Below are 21377 nucleotides of genomic sequence, written 5' to 3'. Positions count from 1 at the left end.
ACCAGATGCACAGGGGGTGGGCTTGGTATGACCACGATTACACACTCTTTGGAGCAAGATGGCATCGCAGAGCACGATAACACGGGCAACGCAGATGCACTACGCGTGCACAATACCATAGACAGCATAACCACACCTCGATTGCACGATAGCGTGATACCGCGGTCGATGACACTTCATCAGGAGATCACGATACACGGGCGACGGAACATCACGACTGCGTGGAGGCACCAATCCACGGAATAGTACCCTTAGTCTAGAGTACTGGCGATGGGAGGCCAACGGCCGAAATGTACCACGAAGCTGGTGCAACCCACGTAAACGTTTAAGAACAGGGAATAGTTAGTAGTCACGAAAGAGGCCGTACTAAAGAGCATGAGCTTAAAAAGGAGGTATAACCACTAAGCGGCATGGACCACGCGTCAGCAGTAGCCACGATGTCAGGCAGAACACGGTAGAGCGCGAGCCATTGAACAACATGACATTCAACCTGTCGTACGGGGGAACGGAAGCGTACCAAAACACGATTTTATACGGGTCCATATGAGACTACGGAATGGTAAGTGGCTAAGAACACGAAGCCAAGACCTACTGGGGTGAACGACGCCCACAAAGTACGCGACATCAAGAAGCATTTAAATTTGGGGCCATCACATCTCCAACAAACCATTTCACTCCGCCGCGTAGCGGCGGCGAGCGGCTAGTCTTACCTCTCTAGTGGAGTGTGTTGTCCGTCCGTCTGTCTGTCACGGGCTAGGGTTAATTAATGTAACGCAAATACGCGCGTTCTACTGGCTGCCGAGCGCAGCGAAGGCGGCGTCGATTCGCTAAAAAGCTGCCGAGCGCAGCGAAGGCGGCCCCCATTGGCTAAGACAGATATTATGTGCTGTACTTACTGTATGTGGACTGCACATCGTACTTAACTGCACCGTTTAAATTTCATTTTGCTCTCATTTTCAGCTGCGGTTCGCCACCTCACGCAAACGGCGCTGCCTGTGTACGCGTTAATTAGCACAATTAAAAGGCGCCGATGAGCAAACACGTACTATATCGTCGTAGAAGCTGAAGAAAAAATTTATAGGCCCTGGTGACTTATATTTTGGCCTCAATCGAAACTTTAGTACTTATTGAGTTTAGAATGATGTTTTAGGCTTCGTAGTACTGCTGTACTGATTTAACTTACAATTTTATTTTTCTTAGTACTATTATCAAGGCATTTCATATTTTTGCTTGCAGTCATTTGTAGTAGTAGTACACATAATAATTATATCAGCGTTTAATAATAAATAACAATTGTATTACTATTTTTAATAATGTGAAAACTTTAAAATATGACTATCGTGGCTTACACCCCTGCACCTCACACTGCCCCCGGGAAAAAGTATCATCTTCCTTTGTATTTGCGCGCGTAGTGTGCGACCTTCAGATATTATGTGAACTTTCCAACAATATACGTTGTGTACATCAAACAATATACGTTGTGTACATCAAACAAAATGGGAACAGCGTTTGTGATTATGCTGGCGCGGATGCACATGTCTAAGCAAGGACACGAAACACGATGGAATACCGACCTACACTATGTACACGATGGGATAGAAGAGCAACACGAAGCACGGAAGGCCATGGACGATGATAGAAGACTTAGCCGATGCAAACCACGAAGTTTTATAAGTAGCGTGAAAGATGAAAGAGCACGCAGCCATGAAAAGAACAGATGGAGAGAACATGACAGGAACGTACGGGCCACGGAAGGGAACTAAATACATAGACACCCCAGCATGCTGAAAAGCACGGGCTACGGAAGAGCACGGACGTTCGAAGCCACGGTAGAACACGTATCGGTGAGAGTGCACAGAAACAACACTCCAACAACACCACGGGTAAACATGGAGCACAGTCAACCGACCAAACCTGAGCCCGCAGGAGATCAGATACGGGAATTCAGAAATCATCAATCTTTGGAGCACGATGCCTGGGTAGAACAGGAGCTCACCGATCCACGGAGAGCTACACTATGGTAGCTGACGATAAGACAGACGACAGAACAGCCCCGACACCAGAAATAACACGACAGCATGGACGTTGGGCTAGCTACTAAACCATCGGAGAGCACGCAGCCACGCGAAATCACCGAGTCACGGAAAATCATACCAGTGTACAGCTTAAGCTTACCGATCCACGGAGGACAGTAGTACATGAGAACACAATTGCACGGACGGCGGACCAGCCACGATATACACGGGGGGTGTCCACGATTGCACACCGTGGAGCACGATGCCATTGTAAAGCACGATAACACGGGCAACGCAGATGCACTACGCGAGCACATACCATAAATGTCATTACCACACCGCGATTGCTCGATAGCGTCGTAGCGCAGTCGATGGAATCTCACCAGGAGAGCGCGATACCCGGGCGACGGAACAACACGACTTCGGGGAGGCACCAAACCACGGAATAGCACAAATCGGCTAGAGCACCGGCGATGGAAGGCCAACGGCCATGAAATACTATGTACCACGAAGCCGGTGCCTATGTAAACGTTTGAGAACAGGGAATAGATATCAGCCGCGAAAGAGGTAGTACTAAAGAGCATGAACCCACAAGAGAGAGCGCTTAACCTCTAAGCAGCGTGTGCCAAGGGTGAGCAGGGAACTACGAAGCCAGGAAGAGCACGTAGCAGCGCAGACCAGTTAAGAACCTGATATCCAGCCTGTACTACGGGATAACCGAAACGTCCCAAACCACGATATTATGCGGGGCCGGATGAGACTCGGAAAGGTAAGTCGTGAAGTACACGAAGCTAAGATCTACTGGATGAACGACGGACACAAAACACGCGACACCACGAAGCACTTAAAATTGTGGCCACCACATCTCCAACAAACCATGCCACTCCGCCGCGTAGCGGCGATGAACGGCTAGTCCTAAAGTATCAAGGCTAGCACGGTGTCCGTCCGTCCGTCACACGAAACGCTCAGATTTTTTAGCCTTCCCATCGGCTACCGAGCGGGGCGAATGCGGCATCGATTGGTTAAAACGGAATTATGTAATTTACATCAATAAATTCTTGTGGTTCACAGAGATTTGCACAAGACTATCCATTATCCGAAGGCGGCATCGTTTTAATATTACGAAGTATAATATTTACCATTTTAATAATATTAATACATGTTGCTTTTAATATTTGAGTGCTAAACAGAAAGAGCTATTTATTCTCAAATAAGAAATCCCCTAAAGAGGCTTCCAATGCTGCGACGTGCTTAACCTACACGTAGGAATGCGTGTTTCCAAGGACATCCTAAAGTATCAAGGCTAGCACGGTGTCCGTCCGTCCGTCACACGAAACGCTCAGATTTTTGAGCCTTCCCATCGGCTACCGAGCGGAGCGAAGGCGGCATCGATTGGTTAAAACGGAATTATGTAATTTACATCAAAAAATTCATGTGGTTCACAGAGATTTGCACAAGACTATTCATTATCCGAAGGCGGCCTCGTTTTAATATTACGAAGTATAATATTTACCATTTTAATAATATTAATACATGTTGCTTTTAATATTTGAGTGCTAAACAGAAAGAGCTATTTATTCTCAAATAAGAAATCCCCTAAAGATGCTTCCAATGCTGCGACGTGCTTAACCTACACGTAGGAATGCGTGTTTCCAAGGACATCCTAAAGTATCAAGGCTAGCACGGTGTCCGTCCGTCCGTCACACGAAACGCTCAGATTTTTGAGCCTTCCCATCGGCTACCGAGCGGAGCGAAGGCGGCATCGATTGGTTAAAACGGAATTATGTAATTTACATCAAAAAATTCATGTGGTTCACAGAGATTTGCACAAGACTATTCATTATCCGAAGGCGGCCTCGTTTTAATATTACGAAGTATAATATTTACCATTTTAATAATATTAATACATGTTGCTTTTAATATTTGAGTGCTAAACAGAAAGAGCTATTTATTCTCAAATAAGAAATCCCCTAAAGATGCTTCCAATGCTGCGACGTGCTTAACCTACACGTAGGAATGGGTGTTTCCAAGGACATCCTAAAGTATCAAGGCTAGCACGGTGTCCGTCCGTCCGTCACACGAAACGCTCAGATTTTTGAGCCTTCCCATTGGCTACCGAGCGGGGCGAATCCGGCATCGATTGGTTAAAACGGAATTATGTAATTTACATCAATAAATTCATGTGGTTCACAGAGATTTGCACAAGACTATCCATTATCCGAAGGCGGCATCGTTTTAATATTACGAAGTATAATATTTACCATTTTAATAATATTAATACATGTTGCTTTTAATATTTGAGTGCTAAACAGAAAGAGCTATTTATTCTCAAATAAGAAATCCCCTAAAGATGCTTCCAATGCTGCGACGTGCTTAACCTACACGTAGGAATGCGTGTTTCCAAGGACATCTTACCCCCCTAGTGGAGTCTGGTGTGCGTCTGTCAGTCCGTCCGAGGGTAGGGTTCTAAAATGTAACGCAAATACGCGCGTTCTACTGGCTGCCGAGCGCAGCGAAGGCGGCCTCGATTCGCTAAAATTGCAAAATGTGGTGTACATATTATATGTGGTCTACACATCGTACTTAAAATGCACAGTTCAAATTTCATTTTGCCCCCATTTTCAAAACGGAAGCCGCGGAACGCCACGTTACTCAAGGTACGCTGCGTGTATACATGTTAGTTTGCATTAGTAGCTAGCAAGACACACATACACAGATAGTCCGAGGTTCCTGGGGCTGCTTAGGGGGTAGCTTATAACTTGCGGGATTTTATCCTGCAAGTAGGTAGCCGTGCTATGGGGATTTAGTTCCAGAGCCCTCTGGGTTCTTGGGGCTTTATCCCACCGCCCACTCTGCGCGAGAGCACATTTGGCACCTGGTCCATTGACCGCAAACCCGACAGCGAACCAGTTGAGCCGGTCGTTAATGGTTATTGATGGGCACGCACATTGCGTGCGTGCAGTTGGTCAGGAGGGGTACCGTAACTGGCCTCTTTTAACCGACAGATGGGATGGGGGCTGTAATAGCCTATCAATAACCAGCCTTTGCAATTAACGACCGCCTTTTGGCAAAAGGATATCGCACCTCAAGCTACAGTACTATCCGGGGGCCCAACCCTGAAGATTCGACTGCACAATTTGCAAACTAAAACCGCTCCGGGCCTTACGGCCCGTGACTGTGGGATAAGTGATCGGAGATAACCTTGATGGGGGCAAGCAATCCCGGGTAGTACGCGTATTCCAACACACTATTCTATGAAAACCTACTGCTACGTGCAGTGTACTTAGACATTGTCTAACGCGTCACGTTTTCGTGTTCGCAGAACTATGGTTCGGAGTAAGCGAAAGAGGACGCGCGAGGAACTCGAGGAGGCCCAGCGCGAGAACGAACGCATTCACGCGACACCCATGCAAGAGGAAAAGGATGCGCGAAAACGACGTCAGACCAAGCGCAGAAAGAAAAGATACGACTTGAACAAAGAGCTGAAGGCCCTCAGCGTGCACCAAGACGAGACAGATATCACAGAAGCGACGGAAGTTCTGGCTGATCGTATGGAAGAGCAGGAGGAGAAAACGGAAGAGTCCGATCCTGCGGTACATCAGCGGCGCTTTGCGGGTGCAATGGAGGCGGCGTATCAAGCTGGAGCCGAGGATGTGGCTTTATTTACTGTGCCGGTCGTATCAGAACCAACGGTTCTAGAAGATGTCCCGGTCTCGGCTGCGCGGCGGGCTCGCGAGAAAAGATCTAACCGGACGCTGTCACAGGCAGATCGCGAGCGTACACGCGACGCACAGAGAGCTCGCACAAGACGAGCTAATATGTCACTCTCGCAGCGTGATCGTGCGAGGAAGAAAGACGCTGATCGTAAGCGCGCCCGAAGAGCCCGGCTGCGTGGAGAAGAGCTTCAGGGACATCGGGAGCAAAATAGACAGCAGCAAACAGCACACAGAGCAGGGATGAGCCAACCGGAGAGGGAGGCTGAACGCGAGCTAGATCGCCAGCAACATGCGGAGCAGCGAGCTCAGCTTTCGGGACAACAACGGGGAGCTATACGTGAGGTACACCGTCAACAGGAAGCGGATCGCCGATCTCGGCAGACACCCGAAGAGCACCAGCAAGATCTAGAGCGAGTGCGTACTAGACGCCAATGCGTCCGTCATGGACATGCTCTTATTTCCCTCGACGACTTCGACGCGTCCATGATATCGGGTAATGACGTGGTGAACGGTCGGTACAAGCTCCCGGCAACAACGGTTTGTCCGATCTGCAACGCTTGGAAGTGGCCAGGCGAGTCTGCGATATCATGCTGTCTGGCAGGCAGGGTAAAGCTACCTCCACTGCACCCAGCGCCACGGAAGTTGCTTCAGCTGTACGGAGATCCCGAGTTCCGCCGTCAAATTCGTGCTTACAACCAAGCCTTCGCGTTTACGTCGATTGGTGCTTCGTGCTCAAACCGATCGTTTCAAAATGTGCATCAAGACGAGAGCGTTGCAGGTACACATGGGGTGTACACATATCGCATTCAAGGGGCTATGGGGCACTACCTAGGGTCCCTCCTTCCCCACATAGACCGTCGGACAGGCGCACGGGTATCTCCGAAGTTTGCGCAGATCTACAGTGTGGATCCAGACATGCAACGCCGCGCGGAGCGACGTCTTGGTATATTCGCGGATCTGGATCGTGTTGCACTACTAGACATCGAGAAAATGATGGCAGAGCACAACCCATTAGCGCAACGGTTCCTCCACTTTGGGCAACAAGTGCGCCAACACAACACGGAGGCTCCAGTAGACTTGGTGTTCCGTCTGCATGACAACTCCTCGCGACCGAGGACACATAACCGCCCCACTGTGTCTGAAGTGGCTGCGACTCTCATTGAGGATGGCAACCTGGCTCAGCCTCGGGATCTACTACTCTTTACACGCGATCAAAGACTGATACGTTTGTACGAGACTCACGCCGATTACGATCCACTCCAATACCCGCTTCTCCTTCCATATGGAGAGAAGGGCTGGACCTACACAGACGAGTTCGCGAATGGTGCTGAGTATCGAAACAAGAAGGCGATGTCGCTTCGTGAACACGTCGCGTTCCGCCTCCACTAGAAAGCGGATGATCAGTCCGCTCTCCACCAAGGTGGGCGTCTATTTCAGCAGTGGTGTGTAGATCAGCGTGCAAAATGTGAGCAAGAACAGCTTCGCTGGGTGGCCGACAATCAGAAAACACTACGCGCCGATCAATACAGGGGTGTTCAAGACGCTTTGCTCAGCGAAGATACTTTGGCTCTGGCGGAAGGAGAAGTACTGCTGTCGGAATATGACCGGGCCCAGAACAGATTGGTGCACCCAGACCGGGACGGAGGCGGCAGAGGACGACCTACCCACTTTCTTAACCAGGTTGGCAAGCGTATCATACTACCGGCTTCACACCTGGGTAGCCCGCGGTCCATGTACAAGTCGTATCAAGATTCGATGGCAATTGTTTGGGAGTATGGACGGCCCGACGTCTTCCTGACGGAAACGTGCAACCCCAAATGGGACGAGATTCTTGAAGCGATACCTTCCAATATCCAGACAGCTCAAGATCGACCAGACATCGTGGCTCGCGTGTGGCAGCAGAAACTACAAGCGACGCTTGACGATTTAAACCAAGGCGTTCTGAGGCGAGTGCGCGCGCGGATTTACGTTGTCGAGTTTCAAAAACGAGGGCTCCCCCACGCTCACGTTCTGATTATTTTGGCTGACGAAGACAAACCTCGAACCCGCGAGATCGTAGACAAGATGGTATGCGCTGAGATCCCAGATAAGGATACAAACCCTCAGCTGTATGAGACGGTCATGTCATGCATGCTCCATGGTCCATGCGGGCCTGCAAACCCTTCCTGCGCGTGTATGAAGGACGGCAAGTGCACCAAAGGATATCCGAAGCCCTTAGCAGAAGTTACACAAGCCAATGCCAATGGATATCCAGTGTACAGACGACGTCGACGGCAAGAAGGTGTTCTAAAGTTCAAAGGCAGAGAATATGACAATGCTACGATCAACCAGTGGGTTGTACCGTACAACCCGTACTTATCCCAGAAGTACAACTGCCACATCAATGTGGAAGTGTGCACGGATATAACTGCGGTTAAATACCTGTACAAGTATGTGTACAAAGGACCCGACATGGCTATACTCACTGTGGAAGAAGTCCGAGGAGGGCAGCAGAGTGCGCGTCGAGAACCAAATGAGATTCTACGTTTCTTGAGTGCCCGTTACATTTCTCCGGTGGAAGCTTGCATGCGCCTCCTCGATTTCACGATTCAGGGAAAAACCCATGCGGTTACTCAGCTAACGGTTCATCTCGAGTCAGGCCAGACGATTTGCTTTCGCGAAATGGAAAACCCGGAGGCGGTTTTGGAACGTGGTAGTCACACGATGCTGACCAGATTCTTTGAGTTGTGTACGAGTGTCGTGCCCGAGAATCATATTGCCAGGACGATGTTGTATCAGGACATCCCTAAAGAGTTCTGCTGGAAAGCGCCGGAGAAAGGGCAACCGAAAAGGTGGGTTCGCCGGAAACAGTATCAAGCTGCCGTTGGTCGCATGATTCACGTGTCTCCTCGAGATATGGAGCGGTTCTATCTTCGGCTACTACTCTGTCAGCGTAGAGGCCCAACGTCGTTTGAAGACTTAAGAACGGTTAACGGGATTGTCTGCCCAACATTCCAAATTGCGGCGCGGGAGGCTGGCTACTTGGAGAATGACAACGAGTGGGTTTCGTGTTTGAGGGAAGCGGCTGACTTCCAAATGCCGTATCAACTACGCCAGCTCTTCGTCACCATTCTGGTGTATTCAGCTCCAGCAAATGTTGGTGCTCTATGGGATCGGTTCTTCGCGGATCTTTCCCAAGACTTCGCACGCAAACATCAGGCTTTGATGGACCCCTTCAAGTCGGCGTTGATCGAATTTGAAACGCTGATGAGCATTCAAGAACTACTTCAAGCGAGTGGGTATGCGGTAGCTGACTTCGACGAACTTCCTCAGTTGGGGTCGTTCCCAACATTGATTCGTGAAGCGCTTCGACAGAATGGATTACTACGACGTGAGCTCACTGGATACGACGCGTCAGCTTTGGAGGCGATTGTAAACACAGAAGATCAGCTAAACGAAAATCAGCGGGTGGTTTACGACCAGATTATTGAAGCGGTTCAATGCCCGGAGGAAGGCAAGAAACTATTTTTTGTCGATGGCCCGGGTGGTACTGGAAAATCTACACTGCTTCGAAACATACTGGCCAAAGTCAGACTCTCGGGGAAAATCGCCATCGCTGTGGCGTCTAGCGGTATTGCCTCGCTCTTGCTCATGGGTGGTAGGACAGCTCATTCTACATTCAAGATCTCTTTGAAATTGAACGAGAACTCGACGTGCGGTATCAGGAAGAACTCCCATATTCAGGAGTTGATCAAGCATGCAAGTTTAATTATTTGGGACGAAGCACCTATGGCCCATCGCCACGCATTCGAGGCCAGTAGACAGAACACTGCGGGACATACTTGACAACGATTCCGAGCCTTTAGGAGGGAAAGTGTTGTACTTTCTGGAGATTTCCGCCAGATTCTCCCCGGTCGTTAAAGAATGGAACACCCGTCGAGACAATTGACGCTTGCCTCAAGTCGTCTAGGCTGTGGCCCCCAATTCCCAGACGTTCCGTCTTACGGAAAACATGCGAGTGCGCACAGCTGATACTGCAGACACTGCTGAGGAAATGGCTGCATTCTCCGAGTTCCTGCTGCAAGTCGGGGAGGGAAGGCATGATGTAACTCCTTCCCTAGGAAACGATTACATGAAGATCCCGCGCGATATGCTGATTGAGAATCCACCTGTGCCTGAGGATGAGGACCAGGAAATTCGTCCTGGTGTTATTCCAAGAGGCATGGATCGGATCATCGACGAGATGTATGGCGAGATTAACAACCCCGAAGTTGCTACCGATGAGTATTTCGCTAACCGTACGATCCTCACGACCACGAACGCAATCGTGCACCGCATCAATGAAGCGGTGACCGATCGATTAACTGGACAGGCGCGGGAATACATGTCTTCCGATTCTGTACAAGACGATGGTGACGGCAATTTCTTCGAGCAGGAGGTACTCCACTCGATGAATATCAGTGGAATGCCTCCCCACAAATTGACCCTCAAGGTAGGAATGCCTATCATGATGATGCGGAACCTGAATCCTGATCTAGGGCTGTGCAACGGAACACGGCTTCGAATTGTGGCCCTCAAGCCACATGTCATCCACGCCACAATCATGACCGGTGAGCGACAAGGGCAACATGTGTTGATTCCCCGCATTGTTTTCATCAGTGACGGAGACATTCGGAGCTTTCCGTTTCATTTGAGACGCAAGCAGTTTCCTGTCCAACCGGCCTTTGCGATGACGATTAACAAGGCGCAAGGACAAACGGTGCACTACTTGGGGCTGTATCTTGCTTGGGCTGGCTATGATAGTAGCGAATCTCCCACTTTCGAATGCATCATAAACTTATCTTAATAGGGAGCCACACTGAAGGACGCTGGACTACATGTGCATGTACTGTACATTGTGCGACTGCAACATGGAATCCATGAAGATGTTGCTCGTCATCGCTGCGCTCATTGGTTGCCGAAAATACCAATTGAAGCGTCATGGTATTCGCCAGCAGTCGTCGCTAGCAGACAACTCCGCCTCGAACGGAAAAGTGAAGAGGATGCATCGCACGATCATGAACGCTGGGCGCGCTATGCTGTGGGCTTCAAAATTGCCAGAACGCTACTGGGGAGATGCAGCAAGATACGCATCTTACATCAGAAACCACGTTCCAACCAAAGCAAATGCAGACCACAAAGCCCAGATGGATGTTCTCATGGATGGGCCGCCGAATGTCGGGCAGATTTTGAGAATCGGCTCCCGCTGCACAGTCCACGTGGTGCCCAAGACGGGTGCCTCCCTGAAGAAACGAGCTGAAAAGGGGATTATCATCGGGATCAGCGATCAACAAAAGGGCTAGCGAGTTTTCTTTACTCGCACGAAGAAGATAATCGTGAGTGCAGACATTCAGAACGTGGACAAGTTGGAGTTGTCGACGACAGAGACCCAAGACGTTTTGGATCAGCTGCACGGGGAAAAATACTCACAGAACAGCTCTACGGAAGGTTCTTCCAGTGAAACTCCCGCCAACGAGCCGTCTAGGATCGAAGCACCTGCTCTACCTGCTGATAGCGCGCCCGAACTCAAGTAGGCAGCACCACCGGATCGTACAACCAGAACTGGAATGGTGTTGGCAAAAGCAGAAACAAAAGCAAGAAGAATTCAGCAGCAGTTCCAGTGAGAGTGGTGACGGCGAGTATGCTGGTCATCCCATCAGTGCTGCAGCGATTCGCCGTGTTTTTGACTCTCGGGAGAAGATAAAAACCGCAGATTTCTCCCTGCCTCGGATGCAGATCGCTGCCGTAGCACGACCTGCCACGCTTCTACTTACTACAGCCATGGGGACGCTGCGAAACATCACTGAAGCCAAGAAGACACCCGAGTGGCCAGAATGAAAGGATCGAGAAGGAGCTGTCTGGTCTCCAAGCAAATTGCACATAGGAAGTAGTGCAAACCCCAGCCGGAGCGAAGATAATTTCGTCGAAGTGGGTATCCGCATCAAGTTCAGCAGCAGGGGTGAGCTAGAGCGTTTCAAAGCTCGTGTTATGGCACGAGGCTTCACGCAGCGCTGCGGAATCGACTTCGATGAGATAAATTCACCAGTGCTTAAAATCACCAGTATACGACTACTGGTGGCATTGGCTGCAGCTTGGCGGAAGAAACTGCGCCAGGGCGACATGCCTAACGCCTACGTCAAGGCGGCTCTGGATCGCCCGCTACTGATGCCCCCTCCCCCCCCCGTACCACTGAAGACAAGTACACGACATGGCTTCTACTCAAGTCGCTCTACGGTCCGAAACAGAGCGGTCTTCTCTGGAACAAAGAGGTCAACGCGTTCCTGCTGTCACTCGGATTTAGTAGGAGAAAGATGGATCCGTGTCTCTACTTCCGTCGCCAAAATGGCAGACTTTCCCTACTCGGATTGTACGTCGACGATGTGATTATCATCAGCGAGGAGGAAACAGACAGCGACTGGGCAATGCGGGAACTGGGGAAGAAGTTCGACATTAAGGACATGGGCGTCGTGAACAAGTGCCTGGGGATCACTATTGAGCATGGGAACGACGGGATCCTGCTGCACCAGCACGACACGATCGAATCACTGCTTCACGGCATGAGCATGGCAGAATGCAAATCCGTTCGGACCCCTGATGATCACTCCAAGGCTTTTGACGACGACTCGATAATGGACAAATCTACCATTATGAGGAAGGCAATTGGGTCGCTGCTTTGGATCTCAAACTGCACTCTTCCGAATATTACGACTGATGTAATCTACTTGGGTCGTTTCGTCGCTCGTCCGCGCCAGAGTCACTGGCAAGGTGTGAAGCGAGTGCTTCATTATTTGAAAGGGACTACATCATTTGGACGTCTCTACAAGTACGGTCAAGGCATTGGCACCAAGCTCCAAGTGACTATCTACAGCGATGCGGACTGGGCCGGTGATTCTTCAAACGCGAAATCCGTTTCTGGTGCCGCTGTGGTGATTAACGGCATGATTATTGCCTGGTCATCGAGGAAGCAGACATCGGTGGCTTTATCGACCATGGAAACCGAGGACGTAGCCGCTGCAATGGCAGCAAAGGACGTTGTATGGGTCAGGCAACGTCTGGCCGAAGTTCGACTGTGGGCGCCAGCAAATTCCGTCCTGCTGAAGGTTGACAACCAATCGGCCATCAAGGCGATGGCAAATGAGATGTCAAGTCCCCGTAGCAAACATATCGACATCAGATATCACTTCATCAGGGACGTCATTCGTCAAGGAGATATTTACATAAATTACTGTCTGACCCAAGAGCAGCTTGCTGACATCTTCACCAAGCCGCTGCAGCGAGTTGTATTCGAGCGTCTACGTCTACATCAGCACATCGTGAATTTGGGACTGCATTTGAGAGAGGCTGTTGGCTTTGGCAAAAGCTAGCCACTCTCCACGAGCTGGAGATGGTGATCGTGTGGCTTGAAGCACTGGACATCGGAATCAAGCACCAACAAGCTACGACGGTAAGCGACAAGGACTTCGGTGTGGCTGGGAACGAATGAGCCAATCAAGTCGACGTTCTCCTGTGGCTGGACTCGCAATCGTGCCAGCACTGAAAACAAAAGATGTAGTATGACCTGTATAATTATACAGCTGGGCTTTTGAAGTAGACTGCGAGAAGTAGCAGCGCTAGAAAGAAGCTAACGACTTTCAATTCACTTTCAGATTTTCTATCTACCACTCAAGTAACTGGTCCCCCGTCGGCAAATTCTCCTGCGGTTTTCATGAAGTGCAACAGCCTGTACATCCGTTTGGAAGGCAACGTGGTTCTGGTGGCGAAGCAGATGAAGCTGCTGGAGTGCTACACGCTCGACAGTGTCTACGGGCTCACCAGCTTCATGTCCATGTTCGTAGCGGACAAGATCCTCATCATGAACCGTGTCGAGTGCTCAGCGTCTAAATCTTGTGCGCTCGGGTCTGCTGTAGATAGCTGTGCGCTCCACATTCTACTCGGCTTCAAGCCTGACGTTTACGAGATCGACGGTCGTCCGTACCATCCGCACATTGTACAAGCGCGTGACTACCCATAATGTGACGTACACCCGCAGCTCGTACATCCAGAAGGCCCAGTCGAGGCCAGAGTCGACGCAGCAGTCTCCGGGATCACCCCCATCACCCCGACGACTCTTCGCTCGATCCACTCGTCGGCGACGAGTGGATCGAGCGAAGATGAGACGTCCACCAGGGTTGTGGACACTGGATACTTGACGTCCAACGTGACGAGCAGCACGGTACAGAGCTCCAGGTTCTTGTCGGCTGTCACGACCACGAGCAGCACGACCACCACCACCACGACGACGCCCAACGCGTCTGACACTCTGTTGGAGGGCTCGTATGACTCGCCGGATCTTTGATCGAGCTCGACTGAAACGGACGTTGGAGACCGGAAACACTTTGAAAGATGGGTCCACGGTGATGGGGACCGGCTCGAACGGCGAGATGATTCCCACAACTAAATCGGGCGGTACCATTGAGACGACCACCACTGGATCCGGTAGACCACCACGACTGGGTCTGGTGGCTTGATCTAGACAACAACGACTGGATCCGGAGCTACGACGACGACGGTGACGACTGGATCTGGTGAATCAACGAACACGACTGGCACCACGTCTTCTACCGGATCGCACTGGACGTATCAGACTGCCAACCAGAGCAATATGTCATCTAGCTCATGCCCATGGCGCAGCTTACATTGCACTGTTTGATGCGTCATCTTGCGTAAAAATGAAATGAAAATGTGGCTAGAACGGTCAAAGATGACAAGTTGCTAGGCTATTAAGCCATTCGACTCAACAAGAAATTCAATAGGAAGCACAATTTATGGTTTGGCAACATTTATCTCCGCAATCGTCGGAACTCGACTTTAACGTGGAAGGTAATACATGTATCAGAGGGACCACTACTTGAGATGCTGAGGTACGCTTTAGTTCTGACAGCACACACAAATTAGGTACAATGTACCCTTGAACGAACATCGTCTAAACTGTAAATGCACGTTTTTTATAAAACGTTTTTATTCTCACTGCCAGCACTGGTCCATTTCATTTAGCACTCATATATTGCGACGTTTTTAAAACAATCAGAATTTTTTGGCTGGCTATGCAAGATAAGACGACAAGCTGACAAGTCTCCCAACATTCGCACGCGCGTGCAGGACCCAAATCTCTCTTCATGCTGCCGTACTCGTCGTTCTTATCACATCTCAGCGCGTGTAAATCGGTACAGTATCAACAATTTTTAGAGGGGAGAGTAAGAGAGCGGTGGAACTTTTCAAAATGTCAAATAACGTATGTTTTTAATCCAACTTCAACAGGTTCCGAAATCTTGGAAACGAACAGGCGCTACCGATTCTCAGTGGGCGATCTTCTCCTTCGGACTGACAGGATGCGACTTCTCCACGTGCTCAGCGCCGCGTTGGCAGGCGCGACAGTCTTTGCTGATGACGCGCCTCGTTGCTTCCCAGCAGATTTCATGTTTGGGTCGGCCACCGCCTCGTACCAAGTTGAAGGCGCGTGGAACGAAGGCGGCCGCACTCCAAGTATCTGGGACGATTTCTGCCGCACGCACCACAAGACGAAAGTGGCGTGTGCCAACGTCGCTGACGACTTTTACCATCGCTACCGAGACGACGTCAAGCTCATGGTCGACACTGGGCTGCAGTCCTCGCGCTTCTCCGTCTCGTGGTCAAGGGCCATGAACTGGAATCCAGAGACCAAACGTATGCAGCCAAACCCTCAGGGCCTTGCGTTCTACCACGCTCTTGTCGACGAGCTCATCGCCAACAGCATCGTACCGATCTTGACGCTGTACCATTGGGATCTGCCGCTCGAGCTACACACGGAGCTCTCTCCTCAAGGCTGGCTGAACGCAGACATCGTCGACCACTACGTAGAATTCGCGACGCTTATGTTCTACGAACTGGGAGACAAAGTGAACATGTGGACGACATTCAACGAGCCACTGACGTTCACTACTGCTGGCTACGCTAGCGGTGCAGGAGCTCCAGGGCTGAAAAAGTCCGACACTTTTGCATACATTGTGGCTCACAACGTGCTTCGTTCACATGCAGCTGCTGTCAAAGCCTTCCGAGACTTGAAGGCGAGTACACCATCCGCTCTCCACCAAAAGGCTCGTATCGGCATCACATTGAACTCAGATGCTGCCTATCCGCTCGACGAGAAAAACCCATTGGACGTCGCTGCAGCGGAAAGGAAGATGCAGTTCGAACTGGGCTGGTTCCTCTCACCTCTGGTTACTGGAGACTATCCGGCAATCATGCGGGAACGAGTGGGCGATCGCTTGCCGAGATTCACAACTGAGGAGACGGCGCTATTGAAGGGATCGTACGACCTCCACATGCTCAACCACTACTCGTCGAAGCTCGTGACCGACTGCGGAGTGTCATCCAAGTCCAAGTCATCATGCAAGAAGCTGGGCAAAGGCTGGGAACGTGACCTGGGCGTTGACATCTCCCACTCGAACGAACTACCAGGTTCTCGTCGCTCGAGCAAAAACCGGCACGGCAAGCTCAACTGCGGTTGGTTCACGGCTTACCCACCCGGATACCTGAAGGCGATCAAGTGGCTACACGCTGTAGACCCGACGGCCGACATTTTACTCACGGAGAACGGTTGGTGTGGCAACGAGGAGGTCGAGAACTTAAACCAGTTGTGGTACATGCAGGAGTACGTCGCCCAGGTCTACAAGGGATTGGTCGAGGACAAGATCCCGATCATCGGCTACACAGCTTGGTCATTCCTCGACAACTACGAGTGGGGGTCATTCTCGCCTCGATTTGGACTGTACTACGTCAACTTCTCGTCCAACACGGGCGACCAGGACGAAGTGTACGAACCGAAGTCGACGGGACTCGAGCGTATCCCGCGTCCTGCTGCCAAGTGGTTCAGCCACGTCGCCAAGACCAGGTGCCTCAATGGATGGACGTACGATCATCCGACCACGCAAGAAAAACTGCAGAGCGTCACCGAGCAGAGCTTCTCGCGCTGGATGCTCGGCGTCATTGGCGTTCTCGCCGTCGTGGCCCTCGTTGCGATGGCCGCCGTCGGCCGCAACATCATGGTGCAGCTCTCCTCACCCAATGCGCGTCGTTTTCCTCGCGAGACCGACCCGCTTTTGCAAGCCAACACTATGATCTAGGACGTGGCTGCTTGTTAAACGTCCTCCAATAATCGACAACAGTGTCCACAATACATCCTCGAACTTCAATATCTTCAATAACATTGACGTTTTTGTGGTCCACATGAAAAAAACCAACCGTCCGGTAATCAGGATGTGAAGGTGGTGTTGAAACAACTCGGGCGGTCATTCTCCAACTTTACGCTTCGGCGTCACTGCTTCCATGCAGTTTCTCCGTGTCTCCAGCCTCATCAAGTTATGTCTGGGGCTTTTGAGCTATAACACTTTGGCAGCAGCTGTCGCCGAGACGCGCTGTTTCCCTGACGACTTCCTGTTCGGCACCGCAACCTCCGCGTTCCAAGTGGAGGGTGCCTGGAATGCCTCCGGTCGTGAACCGAGCATCTGGGACGACTATTGCCGCTCTCAGCCAGGTCTCGAGTGCGCCGACACGACCGACGACTTTTTTCACCGCTACCATGAGGACGTCCAGCGGATGAGTGACATGGGGCTGTCATCCTTTCGATTCTCCATCTCCTGGTCAAGAGCTATGCACTGGGAGACCGAGAGCAGGAAGATGGTGCCCAACCCGCAAGGGATCGCGTTCTATCATACTCTACTTGACGATCTACATGCGAAAGGGTTACAGGCTATTGTCACTCTTTACCATTTCGACCTTCCGTCGACGCTACAGACACAGCTGAAGCCCAATGGATGGCTCAATCCGGATATTGTGGCGCACTTCGAGGACTTCGCGGAGCTGGCTTTTAGCGAGTACGGACACAAGGTCGAGTACTGGGCAACGTTCAACGAGCCGTTGACCTTCATCAGTGGCGGCTACGGCTCGTGCGATGCAGCTCCAGGTGGGATGAAGCCGTCGGACACCAACACATACACAGTCGCTCATAACGTGCTGCATTCGCACGCGCGAGCGGTGGCACTATTTCGTCAGTTGAAACAAGACGAACACAAGGTGGTACATATCGGTGCACGCATTGGTATCGTGCTTAATGCGGAGTATGGTTACCCCGTGGACGAATTCAATGCTCTGGACGTGGCCGCCGCGGAGCGTAAGATGCAGTTTGATCTCGGCTGGTTTCTGATGCCTCTTGTGACTGGAGATTATCCGGAGACAATGCGTGAGCACATTGGAGAGCGACTACCAAGATTTACCACCGAGGAAGCTGCGCTAGTCAAGGGATCGTACGATGTGTTGATGCTTAACCACTACTACTCGCGTGTTGTGACCGACTGCAACTCGGAACGCTCAGAAATCTCCTGCGATGATCTCCCACTCGGTCATGCTCGTGACAGGGGAATTGACGATACACGAGCTCCGAACGGGTCACGGGTACCTGTAAGCCCGGAGTGCTCGTGGCTTTCTGGATACCCAGATGGCTATTTAGCCACCATCAAGTGGCTACATGCCAAGGACTCGACAGCAGAGATACTACTGACGGGAAACGGGTGGTGTGGGGATGATCAAGTGGACAATAGGACGCAGCTCTGGTATTTCCAAGCTTACGTCGAACAAGTCTACAAAGCTGTCGCGGAAGAAAGAATCCCAGTCATTGGCTACATGGCGTGGTCGTTCCTCGACAACTTCGAGTGGGGGTCATACAAATCTCGTTTCGGGTTGCATTATGTAAATTATACCCAGAATTCATCGCTAGAGCTGGCTCCCATTCCTCGCCCAGCAGCAAAATGGCTCTCTCATCTAGCGACCACCAAGTGCCTGAAGGACTGGGATCAAGATATTGTGCAAACGAATACGGATGAACAACAAGAAGCAACTGCAACTCGAGAGGAACTGCACCACCCCGAGGCTGGCGGGAATGGTGTCGGTGTTCCGTGGTCTCTGAGTGAAGTAATCCTTCTAGTGGTAGTGGGTCTAGTCATTCTCGGGGCCATCACGTGTGAGGCGATGCGCGAGCTGCGTCTGAGTAGCCAAGGATCCCCTGACGAGCTGCAAGTGCTAATTACGATCGAGGAATGAAAGATTTAAAGAGATGTATGGAAAAATTGTTTGAGCACAACTTGAACTTTCGAGATTTCTTACGTCTTTCATAGTGCGCAGACAGCTTACCCCGGTGTAAATGTTGCATTAAAAACCCACAGTAGCAGTAGGTTTTGGAAAATGGTGTCTTACAGCTGTAAGCGATCTGCACCTTTTACAGTCAAGTGAAACACTATTTCTACATGTATAACGCGTCAATTTGTAAAGGGTAAGTTACTTTAATTACTGTACCCACTCTGCAAGATTAACACGTTATCGACACATCTTGCGAAGTAGATCAATTCTATTGGGTACCTACATGCAATTACACTCACGCTGCAACTCTTGCTCTACCAATCTGAGCCCGAGCTCTCGTACAGATCGCTGGTACCAAACAGTTCTTGCGCACCCACGACATTTTCCGAGAATTTCATGGGCTTTAGGTCATCCATGCAGCTTGTGTCCACGTTCTTTAGTACACCATTTTCCTTTACGTAGGATGTCAGTATCCGGACGCCGCAGGTGGTACTACCACTGTTCATCGGTGTGGTGAATGTCGTGCAATGTCCCGCGTCATCAAAGTTCACAAGCATGCGTTCGCCGCTCATTGATTTATACTCCAGTTCCCCATACATACGACGGGTCTGCAGATCCATTCCACCCGTCATGAGCAGCGCTGTGACGCCGTCAGGAAGTTCTCCTGTCTTGTTCCAATACTCATCACGCTCGTATACCAGAGGTCGAGCAATAGGGAGGTGAATGAGCTCCTGGCACGCATGTTCACGGCTTCCAGTGAACAAGCAGTAGTACGGGAGTGACAAGTAGTTGTCCGACGCCATCGTAGAGTTTTCATACCATTTAATCAACGTCGCCTTGTCGGGAGTGGGGGTTTCCCACATCTCTGAAAACACGATCAAGTAGTAGAGCATATCCGACTCAAAAAGCAGCGTCTCCGGCTCCGAGTCTCCGAATCCACCGTCGTCTTCCGAGTACGCAACTCCTTCGGCAAAGTACCCCAGAGCATCAGCATCTTGGTCTGTACAGCGAGACGCACGGTAGATCACAGCAGGGATAGCGATCCGCATTCGGTCGGACATGAGATATTCTCCAAAAGTGGAACGTAGTAAGTAGGAAGGTTTCATGCCGTTCTTCGCCAACGCATCAGCACAGGCGTTTGTGCCTTTCTTGTCATCAGCTACAGCAGCATCCAGCGTATCATAGAGCTCGTGGACGAACGCAGCTAGATCCGTAACGCCTGGAAACTTGCTCTTGCAGAAGTCTTCTGCTAAACAGGCAGCAAGGAATCGATCTCCAACGACACCGACATCGTGGTCCCAGTTGGAGAACGTTGAGCGCTTCTCCACTGTGTCTCCACTCTCGGATACAATACCGTCGATAGAGAACCCCTTCACACTCGCTGGTGCAAAGTGCACGAGTCTCTCGACCAGATATGTGCCGTAGCTGAGCCCATACACGAAGACGTCCTGGTCACTGAGTTCATAGTTTATAATCGCAGCCAAGTCCTTCGCAGCGCTGGTGACCGAGAACGCCGCCGTCTGATTGTCGATCTGAAATCGGATATCATCCATACACGCGGGCAGTTCATCTAGACGAATAGACGAGCCTCCAGGACTGCCCAGCGCTCCAGCTTGTGCAGCTTGACACTCGAGTCTGGCACTGCGACCAGTTCCTCGATGATCGAACGTATAGACACTGACCTGTCTCTCCAGCTCCAAGTACATTGTGTTCATTAGTCCTTCCACTCCGGTGGAGGACGCCCCAGGTCCTCCTTGCAGTACCCACAGCGCCTTCCCTTTCTGTCCCTCAGCCGCACTCGTCGCCTTCACACGCTTAACGAACACATCGATGGTGTTGTCGCTTTCACACACTCCGTCATAGCACAGAGGTACACGAAACTCTGCGCACTCGTATTGTGGGATGCTGGGCATTGCATCCTCTGCAGCTTTACCACGAGTGTTGTGGTGATGTCGCGTTCGCTGGTGCTGCTGCTTCTTCCAATCGCTATGCTGAGCGAATAGACGGTCAAACGACTGTTGAAGAAACGGTAGTGAGGGTGCCTGAGTCTGCTCCACTTCGGCGGTAGCTCTACGTCGCGTACTCGAATCATTCGTTGTCTCCATGTAGTACTGGTCTGGGTTGCCTTTATTTAACTCATCTGCTTGCAGTGAGTCCTGCGTACACGGGTACCAACCATTGAGCTGCACGGGGGACTCAGCGGCCACAGAGATGATGCAGAGTGCTGTGGACACCAAAAACGAAGAAAGCTTCATGGCGAGGCTTAGCGGAATGCCAAATGAGCTTCGGTTTCGAGCAAAAGATCAGCAAATCCAGAAGCGCGCTTCTGGCGGGGTATCATTTAACGAGAGGGTTTTCAAATAGGAGAAATATTAAATCAGGTAAATTTGAACCTTTCAGAAAATTTAGGATGACAGGTTAATTTTGATGCCCATATCAGAAAAATTGCAGAATCCAGTTGGTCCACCCACTTGGGACT

General features: G+C 50.8%; 3 protein-coding genes across 3 annotated transcripts; 2 read left to right on the top strand and 1 right to left on the bottom strand.

The window, feature by feature from the left end:
* Positions 1-14641: 14641 nt before the first annotated feature.
* PITG_01431 (glycoside hydrolase, putative) lies at positions 14642-16890 on the top strand (the record flags this gene model as incomplete). Its single annotated transcript, XM_002908051.1, has 2 exons — positions 14642-14649; positions 15141-16890. 2 exons carry the CDS (start codon positions 14642-14644, stop codon positions 16888-16890), a joined length of 1758 nt encoding a protein of 585 aa, XP_002908097.1.
* A 202-nt stretch (positions 16891-17092) lies between these two features.
* PITG_01430 (glycoside hydrolase, putative) lies at positions 17093-18862 on the top strand (the record flags this gene model as incomplete). Its single annotated transcript, XM_002908050.1, has 1 exon — positions 17093-18862. The coding sequence occupies one exon, from the start codon at positions 17093-17095 to the stop codon at positions 18860-18862; it is 1770 nt and encodes a 589-aa protein (XP_002908096.1).
* A 350-nt stretch (positions 18863-19212) lies between these two features.
* Positions 19213-21153, bottom strand: PITG_01429 (serine protease family S33, putative; the record flags this gene model as incomplete). The annotated part of the gene is made up of 1 exon (XM_002908049.1): positions 19213-21153. One exon carries the CDS (start codon positions 21151-21153, stop codon positions 19213-19215), a length of 1941 nt encoding a protein of 646 aa, XP_002908095.1.
* Between the last annotated feature and the right edge of the window lie 224 nt (positions 21154-21377).

This window comes from Phytophthora infestans, genomic scaffold, assembly GCF_000142945.1.
Source record: "Phytophthora infestans T30-4 supercont1.2 genomic scaffold, whole genome shotgun sequence".
NCBI classification, from domain to species: domain Eukaryota; phylum Oomycota; class Peronosporomycetes; order Peronosporales; family Peronosporaceae; genus Phytophthora; species Phytophthora infestans.
This window is presented reverse-complemented; position numbering and strand designations above follow the sequence as displayed.